The sequence below is a fragment of the Eublepharis macularius genome, chromosome 3, assembly GCF_028583425.1.
Source record: "Eublepharis macularius isolate TG4126 chromosome 3, MPM_Emac_v1.0, whole genome shotgun sequence".
NCBI lineage: Eukaryota > Metazoa > Chordata > Lepidosauria > Squamata > Eublepharidae > Eublepharis > Eublepharis macularius.
The window spans coordinates 151146228-151164363 of record NC_072792.1 but is presented as its reverse complement, the minus strand read 5'-3'; the positions used below and the strand labels follow the sequence as shown (position 1 = coordinate 151164363).

The 18136-nt window shown below is 42.9% G+C and overlaps 1 protein-coding gene across 1 annotated transcript in view; it reads left to right on the top strand.

Annotated features, from left to right (window-relative positions):
• Window positions 1–18136, top strand: part of NBEA (neurobeachin) — a 702521-nt gene that overhangs the window by 214020 nt on the left and 470365 nt on the right. The window contains exon 32 of the mRNA XM_054973860.1: window positions 5073–5199. Coding sequence (XP_054829835.1) covers window positions 5073–5199 — 127 coding nt within the window. The remainder of the gene's footprint in view (window positions 1–5072; window positions 5200–18136) is intronic.

Here is an 18136-nt window from a genome sequence, read left to right as displayed (position 1 = left end):
AAGAGTCAGGAGCCTGGGAGTGATCCTGAATGCCTCCTTGAATATGGAGGCTCAAGTCACTGTGGTTGCCAGGTCTTCCTTTTTCCATCTATGACACACTAAGCAGCTTGCCCCCCCTCTCTCGACTTGCAATTTAACTACAGTGATTCAGGCAATGGTCACCTCTAGGCTAGACTACTGTAACACACTCTACGCAGGGCTTCCCTTGAATCTGATTGGGTGGTTGCAGCTGATTCAAAATGCAGTGGCACGTGCCATCACCAGAGTGCTGAGAAGTGCACATATACTGCGCCAGCTGCATTGGTTACCAGTAGTGTACTGAATCAAATTTTGGTATTAACCTATAAAGCCCTATGTGGATTGGGATCTGCGTTTCTTTGGGACTGCCTCTCACTGTATGTGCCCCAGAGGACGCTTCAATCCAGTGAAAAACAACTATTAATTGTTGTTAACGGCCTCCCCCAGGGAGGCCCGCCTTTTCAGTCCTGAGTCCAACCCGGTGGAACCCTCTGTCTAATGAGACCAGGGCCCGGCAGGTTCTGTTATCGTTCCGCCGGGCCTGTAAGATGGAGCTGTACTACCAGGCGTGTGGTTGATGCTGGGTCAGGTCCCTGCTGGCTGAAAAGGGTATAACAGAGCCCTTACTATCAGAACATCCACCTCCAAAGAAACTTAAATGCTTAATTATCTTTAGTGACTTTGGAAATGATTTAACTGAATTATTTTAGTGCTGCGCAGTATTTGTATTTTTAAATATTTATATTGTATTTATTGTGTTTTGACTGTAAATTTTAATGTGCATAAATGTAATCTGCTCTGAGCCTGCCAATTTAGGGAGGGAGGAATAGAAATTGAAATAAATAAACAAATAAATATTTATTTTTATTTTACAAAATATCGACCCCACCGTTCTGCCTTCACAAGGGATCCCAAGGTGGCTAACAAATTAAAAATATATAATAAAATCACATTTAAAAAACATTAAAACCAATCCCAAACCCCACATCATTAAAACAGATCTAAAATACAAACAAAACATAAAAACAACAATTAAAACATTGGGTATGATGGAGGGATCACTGACAGACCACTGATCTCCTGCTGGCATATGATGGCATTGAAAGGTGAATGAAGTTTTGGTGCCAGTATCAAGAAGGCCCTCTCTCAGGTTGCTACTCATCTAATATCAGAATGCAGGGGCACCCAAAACAGGTCCTCCAAAGATGACTGCAGTGGTCAGGTATGTTCATAAAGGAGTAGACAGTCCTTTGGATGTGTTGATCCCAAACCATTATAGGGCTTTAAAAGTCAGCACTGCTATCTTGAATTGTGCTGGCAATAAATTGAAAGTCAGTCAGGTGGGCCAAGTCTGGAGTGATATGGTATGTACGACCCACTCCAGTCAACTTTGTGGCAGCCATGTTCTGCACTAATTGAAGTTTCCGAACATTTCTCAAGGGTAGCCCTATTTAGAGCATATTGCATTAATCTAATCTAAATGTAACAAGGATGGGGACCCCAAAGGCCAAGGGGATGAGAGTACCAGTCCTCCACCATCACCTTCTGAAACTTATCCTCCAAGTAGGACTAGAACCACTACAGAATGGTGCCTTCCAATCCCAATTTTTATTTAATTTATCAAATTATTTTTCATTTGGATGTATAATATATATATAAGATTTTAAATAATATTATAATGTCTTTTAAAATGAGTACATGTTTAGTAAAAAATTGAATTGATCAGAGATTATTACTTATACGAAACTGAATTTAATGAAATGTAGTTTTTTAAAATACTTATACTTATCTCTATAGATTTAAAGCAACACAAGCAATAAAAAGTTACATAAGCCCATTGCAAGTTAAAAGGAACACACAAGTTAAAAATGTAGCCATACCTGCCAAAATAATTGATGTTCTTCCAAATGCATTCTGAAATAAAATCAGCTTACATGCTTTCTTGAAATGCAGCAAGTGAAGGCATTACTCTGTTGTTAGCGTGTGTATACAGATAAATCGCAAACAATAAAAATATAATTACTGAGAGCACTGCAAGAAGAAGAATACAAGAGTTTAGTGATGGTGACTTTGTATGAAAGATGTTTAAAAAATTTTAAAGAGAGAATTGAAAGTTTTTCAGACTGACATATGTAATAGGGTGCAGAAAATGTGGAATGAAATGGAAAATCATCGTAAATCACGGGCGGGGAGATTCAGTATTCCCGCTTCGGGTTTACTGGCAAGCAGCTTCGCATTCAGGTTCCGGAAATCGCTTCGGTATGCTCCATGAAGATTCGTAGCATACTGAAGCGAGGGTGGGAAACTCCCCACCACCACCCACCACCCTCCCTGGGGCAGTCCCTCCACCCCCCATCTCCCTGGGGAGACCCCTCCACCCCCACCCAACCCCCACCCACTTATCTGGTGGCGGGAGGGTTATTAGCTGGGTGGCAGCAGCAGGACAAGGCTGCGTGGCCTGGAGGTAGCTGGCTCCTCTGCCGCTGCACCACCAGAGCCTGCGGGGTGGTGGGGAAGGCTGGAGCCACTGCCTCCAGCCCTTCCTGCCACGGCGTGCCAGCGCCGTGGAGGCCATTTGAGGGGCAGGAAGGGCTGGAGGCAGTGGCTCCGGCCTTCCCCACCACCCCGCAGGCTTGGGTGGTGGCAGCGGCGTGGCGGCAGAGGAGCTGGCCCAGAGCCACCGCAAGGTAGGTGAGGGGAAGGTGGGGGGGTGATGTTTAAAGGGCTCCGCTGCTGCTTGCAAGCAGTGGCAGGGCCCTTTAAACAAGCCCCGAAGCTTTCCAAAGCATTTCTGAATGCTTCGGAAAGCTTTGCTTCGGGTATCTTTACCTGAAGCGAAACCCGAATTGCACAGCCCTACTCCCTATGTCCCAATATGGCAGCTTTGCTCATCCGAACAGGTCCTTCTGCAGGTGCCACCTTACACATGTCCAAAATCAGCAGCTGCTCATACACATACATTCTCTGTATTGATCGTCGCCTCATGGAACGGTGTTCCTGAAGAGGTCAATAATGTAGATTGGAGATGGCTGGGACACCTTCGGGGGGGCATAAAATGCCCCCCACTGTCCAATCTTCATGAAACTTGAGAGGTCTTTAGAGGACAGTCAGGGGACAGTCAGGGGTATGTTCAATCACCCGTCTGAATAGCCCCCATATCTTTCCCATAGGGAATAATGGAGACTGGATTTGGCTGGGGGCACTTTCTTTGGGGGCCATAAAATACCCCCCTGAAGTCCAATCTTCATGAAAGTTGGAGGGTCATTAGAGGACAGTTAGAAGTAGGTCTCCAGCAAATTTGGTAAACTTCAGTCCAAAAGTGCCCCCCAGGCCCACAGAAAACCCCAAATTGTATTTCCCATTGGAAACAATGGCTGAATTTTACCAAATTTGCTATGTATTGCCAAGCCGAACTGGAGAATGAATTTGGCATTCAGGTAATGCTGATTTTTTTTCCAGTTCAGTATACTGAACCCAAATCAGATGAATTTTTTTTCAGTGCATACCTTTAGGTAGGATGTCAGAATCTTGGACGCAGTGTAACAGGTTTTCCTACATTTAGATGAAGACCTGCCTGCAGTATTACCATCATATATCTAATCTTGAATGTGGCCCCCATGAGGATCAATAGGCTCAGCAAATGGGGGTATTTTTCTACAGATTGCTGTTAGTGGAATGTGAGGAGGGGGGGGAATCGGGAGCCATGGTCCCCTTCACAGTAGCTGTATGAGCCAGTTAGGTGGGCAGAGCATGAGGAAGGGGATGGGCAGAATGGCAGGAAGGGAACAAATGGAGCAGTAGTGGGGGTGCCGCTGCCCTTCCCCATGAGTTTCTTGTGTGTCCCTACTTGTATTGGTCTATTTATCTTCTTATATATCTAAACTATTTGAATCTGTTCAAGGTAGATATCTTGAAATGGTTCTGTTGAAGCTAGTTCGTGAAAATAAACCAGGTTTTATGAGCTATAATAGTAGAAAAACAATCAAGGTTATTGATTATATTGGAAAAAATGGAAAGCAACAATCAATTTCTAAGATGCTGAGAGACTACTTGATAGGGTGAAATAGGAATATCTTTTAAAAATTGTAATAGTCTTTTTGGTTTTGGTATGTTCTAGAACTGGATGGGGGAGTTATAATGGTTCCTTGACAAATATTCTAATTAATGGTATGTTTCCAATATGAGGGGAAGAGGAGGAAGGGATGACCCTTTTCGTCCTCTTTTTAATTTGAATTTAGAGTCATTGCAAAGGTTATTAAAATAATGTAAATATAAGAGCGTTAATGGTTAAATGAGCCATTAATTAAGCATGAACCATGCAATGATACTGCTGTTCTAGATAAATAACCAGTAGCTTCTGGTGTTTTAACTGTAGTCTTAATTAAAATTGATGCATTTTTTTACTATTCAGGAATTTAATAATAAATATGAATGTTAGATAGAGCCTATAGATCATATTGATCTATAAATAAGCTTATATTGAGTGGACATTGGATCTCCAAGTTACAAATACACCATCAACTATAATTTGTTTATGATCATATTACGAGTTATATCTTAATTCATTTACTATGCCTACATTCTTCTTCAAAAGAAGGTTCCACCTTCCTTGAGCCCCCATGCTATATTTTCATTATGTATTATTCAAGCAGGTCTTCCAATCCTTACTTATGGCTTTGGAAGTGGGGGTACAGGGAAGGGGGGTACAGACCAATTGCACAGGAAGCTGCTAGAAGGGAAAGGTGGGGAAAATTTGCCATGTTGGGCTTTTTGTTAGTCTTAGAAGAATAGAGTGGGTGAAAAATGCCTCAAATAACTTCAAAATAAATAAATTTTCAGATTTTGGTTGCCAGCTCCTTATATGTAAAACTGTTTTATTTAAGGTCACAGAGTGTTGAGTTCTGTCTTTTTTAATTTTTGTCGCATGTGGTGTTTGGAAGAATAGGTTTTTTGTTCCAGTGTTGTTATCTTTAGAAAATATATATATATTCACTTTAAGAAACTATTAAGTTGATGCATTGTTTTTCAGACAATGTACTCTGTTTTGGGGATAGGTGCAGTAGATTCAGGATCATCATCATCTTCGTCATCGTCTAGTTTTGTGAACGGTGCTACCAGCAAGAACCTCCCTGCTGTTCAGACCGTTGCACCAATGCCAGAGGATTCAGCAGAAAATATGAGGTAAGCTTTATAGTTTAGACTAGAAATGAGCAGAAACTGGACCACTGACTTAATTCCAGTGGTCTCCACCTAATGCATGCTGGTTAAAAGATTGTTGGAAAGAATGCTGAGCCCAGTTAGATCTTTGTTTCATCTAGCAAGCCATCAGGAGTGTATACTTGGCTGGGATAAGAGTGTATTTACCAGGGATGTGTGCTTCTGGTTCCTGAAACTCAAATTGAACCCGAATTGGGCCCGATTCGGATCGATTTGTGATTCCTGAATCAACCTCAGCATAGCTGGGCCGATTTGGAAAACATGAAGCAAAGCTACCCGAAGTGCTTTGGGATGCTTTGTGAAGCACTGGAACAGCCTTTTCCCTTGCTGTTCCTAATTGATGGCAAGAGGAATAGTTCTTCCCCTTCCCGTAGCTTTTGCACGATGGGGGGGGATGAGGGGAGTGAGAGAGGCAGGAGAGGAAGGAGGAGAGGGAGGTGATCAAGGAAGGGACATTGACTGAGAGAGAGTGCCAGTCTGCAGGAGCAGCTCTCTCGTCCCTTGCTGATTGGGGGATTCTCTGGGAGGACAGTATTTTTTTTTAATTTCAGCCAAACAAGAAGCAATAAGGGAGGGAATGGAGATTGGCTGAGAGGGAATGCCAATCCCTTCAGCAGCAGCTGCCTCTTTCCCTTACCGATTGGGGGATTCTCTGGGAGGAAGCCAGTATTGTTTTTTTTTTAATTTCAATGCTGCTGCAGTGAAATGGATGATGAATTTAAATTGGAGGCCATTTCCTCTGTGTTGCCTCGTGGTTTGCCTGCTGAACCTGATTGACTGTCTGCAGCTGGTTTGAGAGTCACTAGACTCACTGGGTTTATTTCTATTGGGGGGGTTGTCTCTTGTCTTGGTGGGTCGAGGGAAGGGGAAATTGTGGGTGGTTGTACTTTAGATTTTAAATCTTCTGTTTAATTATTGCCTCTTGTTTGTTGAATTACTTTGCTATGTGTGCAAGAGTTTGTTTTTAGGGAGGTTTCTGAGTGTGTTCTAAAAAGAAGCTTTAAAAAGGTTTTTTTTTAGTTGTAGGTCTCTGTACTTTTGCTCTTACAGTTGTTCCTCTTTCATCAGTTTGGTTGTATTGTGGTGTGTGAGGGTAGCGGGGGTTGTTCAATTAGTTTACTTTTAGTTGCTCTCACTTGCTTCATATGGTTTGTGCATTTTTAATTAATTTTTTCTTATTGTGATTCTCTGGTATGAAGTTGTTCCCCTTGCATTAGTTTGGTTATTCGGGTGGGGGCTTCAGTTTACTTCTAGTAGCAAGAGTGTCCCTGCTTCATACGGGTTTGTGCATTTTAAATTATTTTTTTTTTAGTGTGATTCTCTGGTGTGAAGGTTAATCCTCATTGGAATAATGCAGCTGGGTGCACCTTCTTTATTATCATTATCAATAATAATAATAATAATAATAATAATAATTTATAGTCCGCCCTCTCCGTGGATGGGCTCAGGGCGGATTACAACATACAGATAAAAACACATTGATAAAACGGTACATTAAATAATGATAAAAGCCAGATTTAACAGCATAAAAACAACTTCTGACTCTGCACTATGTCCCAGGTTCACTTCACCCTTTCTTGCCAACCACAAGGGAAGAGAGGGGTGGGGACTTGAGTTGGTGCAAGATTGGCCACCGTTACTACATGGGACAGATGACTCAATATAGCCCCCCACTAATAGAAGACATACAGGGAGGCCAATCGATAGATCTGAGTACAGGCCTCAACGAAATGCCTGGCAGAACATCTCTGTCTTACAGGCCCGCCGGAAGGACACAAGGTCTTGGCAGGCCCGAGTATCCTCCGTCAGAGAGTTCCACCAGGTTGGGGCCAGGACTGAAAACGCCCTGGCCCTGGTTGAGGCCAGTCGAGCCTTCCTAGGGCCAGGGACCACCAGTAGATGTTTTTGTGTGGATCTAAGCACTCTCGGGTACATATGGGGAGAGGCGGTCCCTCAGGTATGCCGGTCCCACACCGTTTAGGGCTTTATAAGTTGAGACCAAAACCTTGAACCTGATCCGGAACCACGGGAAGCCAGTGCAGCTGCTGCAAGGTTGGAGTCACATGTGTCCCGTATGGTGTACCCGCCAGGACACGTGCAGCAGTCCGCTCTCCTTGAAACTTGAATGATCATGAGAGGAGTGTTGGGAGAGGATCCCCTGCAGGCTTGGTGCATTTTTATTGCAAAATGCCACCCCCAGCCGCCTGGGAACCCTCCTCCCCATTTTCCCCATAGGGAACAATGGAGATTGGCGGCGGTTGGGGCACCTTCTTTGGGGGGCCGTATCATGGCCCCCAAAGTCCAATTTGCCTGAAACTTGGGTGGTAGTGAGAGGAGGGTTGGGAGGGGGCTCCTTGCAAATTTGGCGTTATTAGGGAAGAAAGTACACCCTCCAGGCCCTCAGATAGGTGGGAGCAGTGTTTCCCATTGGAAAGAAAGACTGAATCTTCCCTAATAATCCTGAATTGGCTCCAGTACCTGAACCCAAAGTGGCTTGCCACTTCAGGTTTGGGGTTTTTTCCGAATTTTTTTTCCTGCTTCGGGTAAACCCAAAGCGGGAAACCCAAATCTTTTGGGGGTGCACATCCCTAGTATTTACACCTTAAATAAATGCTTTTGTATTTATAAATCTAGGGAAGGAAGGAAGCTTGATTTAGCCCGATCTTGTCAGATCTCAGAAGCTAAACAGGGTCTGTACTTGGATGGGAGCCCACCAAGGAAGACTCTACAGAGGAAGGCAATGGCAAATCACTTCTGCTTCTCACTTGCCTTGAAAGCCCTTTGCTGGGGTCGCTGTAAGTCAGTTGTGATTTGATGGCTTTTTACATATGCACATTTATAAATTTAAAATATGTTGGCAAATTGTGAGGTTCCAGTATTAAATAAAGAGACCACATATGATTAATTAACCCACTCTTGATGAGCCCCTCATTCATATAATGAGTATTGTAGTGTAGTATTTAGTGTGTTAAACTGGAACAGGGGAATAAGAGTTCAAATCTCCACTCTGCCATGAAATCATGCTCTCAGTGTAATCTAGCTCTCAGCATTAAATGGATTAACAGAGAACCATATATATAGTAGCCCTGAGCTTCTTGGAGGGGATGGGTAGGATAAAAATGTGATAGAAAAATATGATTACTTATTCTTGTGCATTTTTATTGATAAACAGTATATACATTTTAAAAATGAAATAAATATTTTATATGAAATATAATTGTGCAATTTAGAAAATGTGACTTTCATAAAGTTCTGAAACCCTGAGCCTACTAAAATGAAATACTTATAATTGGAATGTAGACACATTTTCCCATTGTTTATCCCTGCCTCTACATATTTTGTAGTCTCTTTTATATCAAACATTAGATTGTAAGCTTCTCAGGGGAGAGAACTGATGTCTTAGATTCTGTAAAGCACCAAGGACATTGATAGCCCTATAATAAGTAAGTGAAAGCTTTCAAAACGTTATCAGAAGAAATATTATCTTCTAAGTTAATGATATTTTAATTGTCTTAAAAAGCAACTCAGGAATATGCTGATCAAGAAGGAACCCGCAAGGAGCTGCATAGGTCACTTCATTTCCCCGTGTATCCTTTCCCTATACTTTTCTCCTCCTGGCAGCCCTTATATCCCCTCCTCTTTTCCTCCTTCCATCTCTCCACTCACAAACCAGCCTTTCTTTTATCTGTCCCCTCCCCAGTCTTTAGCTTTATTATTTATTATTTATTATTTATTTATTATTTAGCTTCATCATTTATACCCCACCTTTCTTCCCAGTAGAGACCTGAAGTAGCATCTATCATTCTCTTCTCCTTTTTAATTCTTAAAAAGAAAACCGCATGAGGTAGTTTAGGCTGAGCGTGTGTGACTGACCCAAGGTCACTCAGCAAGCTTCCATGGCAGAGTAGCAATTTAAACTTAGATTCTTACAACTGCACCACACTGACTCTCAGCTTTCCCTCTTTTCTCCTCCTGGCAGTTTGTCTCTGGTAAAAGCCTGGCTAAGTCACAAAAGTTGGGTGGCAGCCACTGCTGGGCCTGGCCAGGCTTAAGTTGTACAAGTTGTAAGCAAGCTACCGTTCAGCCCAGGTGAGTTGTATGACATCAAATTGTAACCATATCGCAGTTGGGTGAGTTGCTCAAACTGCATGGTAGAAAGCTGCCCAGTGGTTGCTGCTGGGCCTGGCTCTTGTGTCCTCCTTCCAGGGCAGTGGGGGTACAGGGGTGAACTGAGATGCCAGAATATCCCTGGAATGGGCTGTCTCTCTCTCCTTTTACTGACAGAAACCAAGGCTGGCAATATTGTTGTGGCAATCAGAGGACATTATTTTCTTAAAAGTACAGGTGCACCTTTTCTTATTCTGAGGGGTTTTAACTTCTCAAAGTTTTTTTTTTTTTAAAAAAATTCAGATTTTTTTCCTACAAACCCCTAGGTCTTTTCTCAGGTTTGTAGAACCTGCCTTGTCTGTTCATGACACCAGTCTCTGGATTTAAGTATCCACAGATAGGACCATGTTGAGAATTAGATAAGGGATCCCCCATGGCCTTTCTCGTTTTCCTGCTTCCTTCTACTTCTCACCATCATCCAACCTACCTTTACCCCCCCTCCATTTTTACCTTGTCTTCCTTCTTTCCCTCGAAGAACAAGAAGAAAGGGAAGTTGCTGCCTTCCCTTTCTTCTTGTTCTTGGTCGTTGCGGGAAGTGCTCTCTCCTGTTTGTTCTGCGGCTAGGGATGTGCGTTTCGGCTTTCTGAATGCCGAAAGAAAGCCGAAACAAAAGTGTTTCGGCTTCTTTCGGGTTAGCCGAAACGTTTAGGAGAAAGGCGAAACGTTTTGGCTAGCCGAAAGAAAAAAAGCCGAAACGTTTCGGCTTCTTTCGGCTTTCTTTCAGCTTTTCAATGGGAAAATGCCTCCGTCTTCCCAGACGTCTGGGGGAGGCATTTTCCCACCGAATCAGCCCAAAATTGGTGGGGACCTTCCTCTAACCCCTCTCTAAACACCCCCCCCAAGTTTCAGACCGATTGGACTTTGGGGGGCCATGTTATGGCCCCCCAAAGCAGGCCCCCTATCCTCCCATAAGAAAGCGAAGGAGCAGCATATTGTTAGCATGCTGCTGCTCATCTTCTTCATTATTTCCTATGGGGAAAAATAAAGAAGCAGGCTTCCTTTGCCAGGGGTGTCATTTTGCATGCAAAATGCCCCCTTACCCTCAGGGGCCCTTCTCCCACCCTTCCTCCCACCCCCCACCAAGGCTCAGCCTGCTCCCACTTGGGGGGGGGATTTCATGGCCTCCCCAAGTAGGTGCTCTGCTCTCATCTCTACCACTGACAGCTGGGGGAGGCTTGTCTTGCCAGGGGTGGCATTTTGCATGCAAAATGCCCCCCAACCCTCTGGGGCCCTTCTCCCACCCTTCCTCCCACCCCCCACCAAGGCTCAGCCTGCTCCCACTTGGGGGGCCATTTCATAGCCTCTCCAAGTAGGTGCTCTTTTCTCTACCACTGACAGCTGGGGGAGGCTTGTCTTGCCAGGGTTGGCATTTTGCATGCAAAATGCCCCCCAACCCTCAGGGGCCCTTCTCCCACCCCTCCTCCCACCCCCCACCAAGGCTCAGCCTGCTCCCACTTGGGGGGGCCATTTCATGGCCTCCCTAAGTAGGTCCTCTCAGCCCCTAAAGTCCACCCCTTACAGCCCCACACAAACCCAATTCCCCCCCAGCTGTCACACACAGACCCAAATACCCACATTAGCCCCTCACAGACACAAATCCACCCCCACCTGTCCCACACCCATAAACCCAGGAACAGGCTGGCAAAGGCCAGCCATCTCCCTTTGTTCCCTATGCAGGGAACTTCTAAACTCTCTTTCCCTGGGCAATTCTGCACAGCCCAGGGGTGCCACAATGGTGGGCACACTTCTGAGTGCCAGCTGGTCCCTGTGAAAGAGCACCTGAACCACAGACACCCTCCCTCAAATTCCCCCACCACCTACAGAGATGGCTGGCCAGCCAGCCCCATTGTTCCCTATGATGGGAACCAACTGCACAACAAAGAATAAAACACGAACAACACAAAATAAAGTTTTTTAAAAATTATTTTCTCCCTTTCAAAGTACAAGTAGGCAAAGCATTATGACACATTACACCAGCAATCCCCCACACAGAAAAATTAACACAACTCACTTAACATCAGAGAATCACAAAACACGATTCCTGTCAAAAACACTTTATTTCTTGAACAGCTTTAGGTTACACAGCAGGGGGGCACACCAAAGGGCATGGCAGCAGTATCTTACACAAAAATAACACAACTCACTTAACATCAGAGAATCACAAAAGTACAATTCCTGTCAAAAACACTTTATTTCTTGAACAGCTTTAGGATACACAGCAGGGGGGTGCACCAAAGGGCATGATAGAAGTGTACTACACATAATAATACAACCCACTTCAACTTTCTTGACAGCAATTGTGTTTGTGTGATTCTCTGATGTGAAGTGAGTTGTGTTATTTTTATGTAGTACACTGCTTTCATGCCCTGTTGTGCCTTCCTACTGTGTAACCTTAAAGCAGTTAAGGAAATAAAGTGCTTTTGACAGCAATATTTTGGGATGATTCTCTGATGTTAAGTGAGTTGTGTTATTTTTCTGTGTGGGGGACTGCTGGTGTAATGTGTCATAATGCTTTGCCTACTTGTACTTTGAAAGGGAGAAAATAATTTTTAAAAAACTTTATTGTGTGTTGTTCGTGTTTTATTCTTTGTTGTGCAGTTGGTTCCCATCATAGGGAACAATGGGACATCTCTGTAGGTGGTGGGGGAATTTGAGGGAGGGTGTCTGTGGTTCAGGTGCTCTTTCACAGGGACAAGCTGGCACTCAGAAGTGTGCCCACCATTGTGGCACCCCTGGGCTGTGCAGAATTGCCCAGGGAAAGAGAGTTTAGAAGTTCCCAGCATAGGGAACAAAGGGAGATGGCTGGCCTTTGCCAGCCTGTTCCTGGGGTTATGGGTGTGGGGCAGGTGGGGGTGGATTTGGGTCTGTGAGGGGCTAATGTGGGGATTTGGGTCTGTGTGTGGCAGCTGGGGGGGAATTGGGTTTGTGTGGGGCTGTAAGGGGTGGACTTTAGGGGCTGAGAGGACCTACTTGGGGAGGCCATGAAATGGCCCCCCCCAAGTGGGAGCAGGCTGAGCCTTGGTGGGGGGTGGGAGGAGGGGTGGGAGGAGGGCCCCTGAGGGCTGGGGGGCATTTTGCATGCAAAATGCCACCCCTGGCAAGACGAGCCTCCCCCAGCTGTCAGTGGTAGAGAAAAGAGCACCTACTTGGGGAGGCCATGAAATGCCCCCCCCCCGAGTGGGAGCAGTCTGAGCCTTGGTGGGGGGTGGGAGAAGGGCCCCTGAGGGCTTGGAGGCATTTTGCATGCAAAATGCCACCCCTGGCAAGACAAGCCTCCCCCAGCTGTCAGTGGTAGAGATGAGAGCAGAGCACCTACTTGGGGAGGCCATGAAATGGCCCCCCCAAGTGGGAGCAGGCTGAGCCTTGGTGGGGGTGGGAGGAAGGGTGGGAGAAGGGCCCCTGAGGGTAAGGGGGCATTTTGCATGCAAAATGCCACCCCTGGCAAAGGAAGCCTGCTTCTTCATTTTTCCCCATAGGAAATAATGAAGAAGATGAGCAGCAGCATGCTAACAATATTCTGCTCCTTCGCTTTCTTATGGGAGGATAGGGGGACCTGCTTTGGGGGGGGCATAACATGGCCCCCCAAAGTCCAATCGGTCTGAAACTTGGGGGGTTTTTAGAGAGGGGTTAGAGGAAGGTCCCCGCCAATTTTGGGCTGATTCGGTTTGAAAATGCCTCCCCCAGACGTCTGGGAAGACGGAGGCATTTTCCCATTGAAAAAGCCGAAACAAAGCCGAAACAAAGCCGAAAGCCGAAACGGCTGGCCGTTTCGGCTTTCGGCTTATTCGAAAGAGATTCTTCTTTCGGCTTTCGGCTTTCGGCTTTAGCTGAAATTTTTTGGCTTGCACACCCCTATCTGCGGCTTCCTTCTTTCCCTCAGCAGCCTCTCTCTGGAAAAACTCTGTGGTGTTTCTGCTGCTGCTAGGTCAAGCCAGGGTGAGTTGCATGATAGAGAACCCACAAGGACTTGGGGGACACTTAACTTTCCCCTGTATCCCCCTCCCCACACTATTTCCCTTTTCCTATCAGTTCCCACATCCTCACCTGTTCCTGCTTCTGTTTCTCCTTCAACCAGCTTTCTTTTTATCTGCCTCCCTTCAGCTATCTTTACTTTTATGTGCTTCATTTATATCCCATCTCCATGATAGGAACCCAAAGGCATTTAACATCTTTCTCCTCTTCTGCATTTTATCCTCACAACAACTCTGCCTGATTAAAGGCCCCTCCCCCTCCTTGGCTGTGTCAGCTCTGAGGGGAGACACCTGGAGGAGCTCTCAGTTTTGACACTGAGGCCTCTTCTGCATGGTGAACTTTATATCGGGCTTTCTGTGTATTCCGCCTGTGAGGATTGGATCCTATTTATTGGCTCTGGCCTCATACTTCTTTGATTCTTCATTTGAAGGGAATTGAACTGAAGCGGTGTCTGTTTTTTATTTCTGCACTAGAAAAATGCCCTTATTCTGCTGTGGGTTTTGAGGACTCTTCAGTCTCCTCAGTTGATTGCTGAGGAAACTTTCAAGGGCTTTTGGGGGGCGCGGTCTTTTTATGGCACTAGCATGCAATGTTGCTATTTAATTTTTTTAAAAAATCAGGAAAAAGATTGGTTGCTGTTTAGTCAATCACGATGCAGGGGAATAAAGGTGAGGGTGAAAGGCAGGGCTAGGCCTCACACCAAATAAATTATTCAACACTTCAAAAAAGGCCCTATTTGCTGGGGGGGGGACATTGGGGTATGTATGCAAGGGAAAAAGCTGCACAAACGTGGAGGAAAGATTGATTCTGTGGCAGTTGCAGACCTTCTGTGAAATGAAAAAAGTCTGAGAAGCATTTCGAAGACTGAATCAAGGTATTTTGATTGTGTGTGCAGAAGTCTGGAGAGAAATCAATGCAATATGAGGCCTGAACCAATGAAAAAGCACTTTGCAGAAAGGACCCAAGAGGCTTTTTTTCCCTAAAGGCTTTGGCTGCCTACTGGCCTGAATAACAGCCCCTCCACTCCCTTGGCTGTGTCGGCTTTGGGGGGAGACACTTGGAGGCCTGAGAGTGAAAGTGATTTGCCCTAAGTCACCGAGTGAGCTTCCAAAGCAGAGCAGGGATTCGAACCTGAGTCTCCCAGCTCCTCGGCTGAAACTCTAACCACTACACTACACTGGCTTTTGTGGGGTGAATGCTGTTGAACAGTAGAAAGCAGCCAGGCCTGGGTAAGTCATGTAAGTTGTGCAGCAGTTGCTGCCCTGTCTGGCCCCAATGAGTCCTTCCTAAAAGCAAAAATAAGCCTAAGAAAGGCTCTGACACCTCCTCCTGCCTTTTCCTGACAGGCTTAACAATACTGTTGTGGGTGCCTAGCAACTGCTTCCGAGGGCATCCATTTCTTCAAGCAATGGATACCCTTTTTATCATTTTGGGAGGTTTTTTTTTTTAAGATTTCAGATTTTCCTGCTTTTCTCAGGCTTGTTGAAAAAGCTGTCTTTAAAGATCTGGATTTAAGAATTTACAGATGGGGCTTTGTTGGAAATTAGACATATGAATGTTACAGAATTTGTTTCCAAGGTAGCAACAATCATCTTTTTCTGTGGTGTGCACTTGCACAGACCTGAGGTGAGTTATTTTTTGAGAATTTAGTCTCCTACCCCCAAATTTTTTTGTTGGGGTTTGAAATTTTTCTGCAACCATGGGGGGGTGGGCAGTGTTCCAAGGTTGCAGAAACATCTGCTTTGTGGCCAAGTACTACTGACGTGTGAGGTTAAGTATCCATAGACTGGAGACTCTTGGCTATTAGTATATAAAATGTTAAAGAATCTGTTTTCCAAAGTAGCAACAATCATACCAGTTGCTGCACTATTACAGAGAAAAAAATAAGTTGTTTAGTTTCTGTTCATCAGTACCAAGACTGTACATGCCAAATTCCAGTATGGCCAAAATTCCTCCCCTTTGGAGTCTATGTTGTTAGTGAATCCCATGGAATAATTGATTCCCTGTACCTGTAAAAATGAACACAATTAATTTAAAAATAATTTGAATATTATTTTTATTTCAAATTATTTCATAAAATATATGTTCTGAGTCTATGTTGTGCAAATAGTTTTGGGGAGGGAAAGGAGGTGCATATTTTTACCCTTTTCTGTTGCTTGTAAATCTGTTTCTTAGAAACAAAACATGAAAAGAGGATATAATAATCTTCAGATATCTATGAGTTGTCATACAGATTAATTATTATTGAGGATAAGACAAGAGGCAATGGACTTAGTTCATAGGAAGGTTAAATATTTATTATTATCTTCCTGGCAACATCATGTGGCTTAGAAAAATTATAGTACCTTCTTCATTGAATAATTGTAATAGGAGACTGGGCAGATATCTCCTGAGTAGTTCACTATAATGAATTTTGCCTCCATGCATGGGGAGTTGGTCTATATGACTCTTATTGTATGATGCATTGTATACATTGTTTTTTCCCAATAAATCTTAACAGAACCTAAGGTTTTAGGAGGTTCTTCAGTGACTATGATAAGAGATTAATCTCTTATGTACTTCTGTTTAGACTCAAAGAATGTACAAGAATAGATGACAAAGGGCATATGGTTAGTTTCCCCTAAGATACAATACTCTGTATAAAGTGTGGTTGTTAAAAGCGGCTCTTGTGGTTCTTGATTGACTTTACCAAATCTGTTAGCCAAATCTGTTAGCCAAATCTGAGCCTCTTGTTAGTAAAAATATATACAGATTGCACATCTAATTTTCTCCTTGCTTGCATCTTTCTCTAGAGAAAAAGTTTTTTAAAAATAGGCCAAAGTTGCACTCTTGCCTTTTCTCCAGCACATTTGAATTTTCTTTTTTCTGTTCATGTCTGTGTTACTCTATGAATATTCCACTGATTCCTTTCTTGTGAATGTTGGATTGAATTTGTTTAACCATTAATTTTGTAAGTGAAGATGTTATTGTTTGCCTACTTTCTCTGTGATCAAAAATGTTGATGACCTTCCCTTAGGGTCACACATTTTGTTCTAAAACATATTTTTTCCTATTTTTCCATTTAAAAGCATCATTTGACTCTGTTCAGTATCATGTTTCATGTAATGTGCAGAGATAATCCTATCTTTGAAGGATTTCCCCCTCCCATGGCATCCATATTGCTGAGTAGTGTTTTGTTTAAACAGCATAATAAGCAATTACTAATTCTTAAATGCTGAAAGCTTTTTCAGTGTCTCTAGAGATTCATTAAATCTATGGCACGATAGACAGAAAACCTCTTGTCTACAAGACGAGATGTAGGTAATCTTTATATTTTACTTTTGTTAGTCAGTTCCAGATTAAGAACTAATACACTGTGTGGCAAGGATCAGTATAATTCTTTATATTCTCCCTTCAGTGTTCTTTTATGGCACTTTTAGTTAAAAATGACTAAATGGCTTTATGAGAGTACTACTAGGAAAGCAAATGATACCACAGGAAGATCAAGTGCATAATTTGTAACCATTTTTTTTAAACTATCCCCACTGGAAAACAGAAATAGTTTCCAATTCCTTACTGTAATTTATAATCTCTATTTTATAATTATCTTCAATATTGTTGTACTGTTATTGTTGAAATGAATAAAAAAATTTAAAAAAATTTTTTTTAAAGGAAATAGTTTCCAATGAGGAAATCTTTATTCAGTTAGGTACAACACATATATCTTATTATAATTATAGTATCTGAGCATTCTCAGAAGAGAAAGGCTTCAAGGTCCATTTTCATAAATTGTACACATTTTAAAATAAATGCTTAGTCAAGCTATGCTGAACAGAATATATCATCGTTGTCACTTTAGTGAGTATGAGCTTTACAATTATTGCTCACTAAGCAGTATGATATGCTCTGCATATAGGTCAAACAGATAGGGAGATAATATACATCCTTGTCTGGTACTTGGAAATAATTCTGTTTCTCCATATTCCGTAATAGTAACCTCTTGTCCCGAGTACAGGTTGTGCATCCAAACAATCAGATGTTTCAATCTATAGCTTTCCATGATCCATACATTCAAAAGCTTTTGCTGTAATCTATAAAACGCAAACAGATTTTTTTCTGAAGTTCTTTCGTATGGTTTAGTAATCAATGTAAATGTGAAATATGATCTCTTCGTTTGTGAATCCAGTTTGAACATCTGGCATTTCTTGTTCCTACCAAAAGCAAAGTAGCTATAGGCTATACCAATTAGATTTGTTGCTCATTATTATTGATTATTACAATCTTTTCCACTGTTGAAAAGAAACTGGAGAGCCAGTGTTTTCCAAAATACATTGTATGGAAATGCCTTTCCTGCAATGAGCAAATTAACCTTGCAGGTAAAATACAGAAAACCCTCCAGTTCTATAATACTATTAATAGATACTACAGTTACTCCTTAGAATCTGTTATAAAAAAAGAAAAAACAAACTCATCTAATACTTTGTTGTATTCCATGTTATTTCTTTCTTGAAGCTGCATTTTTGCTCCTCATTCCTAATGATTCCATTAAATCTAAAAATGTTTATTTTCTGCAACATCTCAATTCTGAAGCATTCTATTGTTTTTCATAATATGGTACATTCCCTAACTTATTTGTCTGGATGCATCTTACTTTTCTGCTTTCTGCATATAGTTGATGAAGGAGGTACAGCAGATCTCTCTCTCTCTCTCTCTAGTTCTGCTCATATAGCTATCGCCTTAAACAGAAATTAAAATGGGTAAAACCCTTACTTAATATTATTTC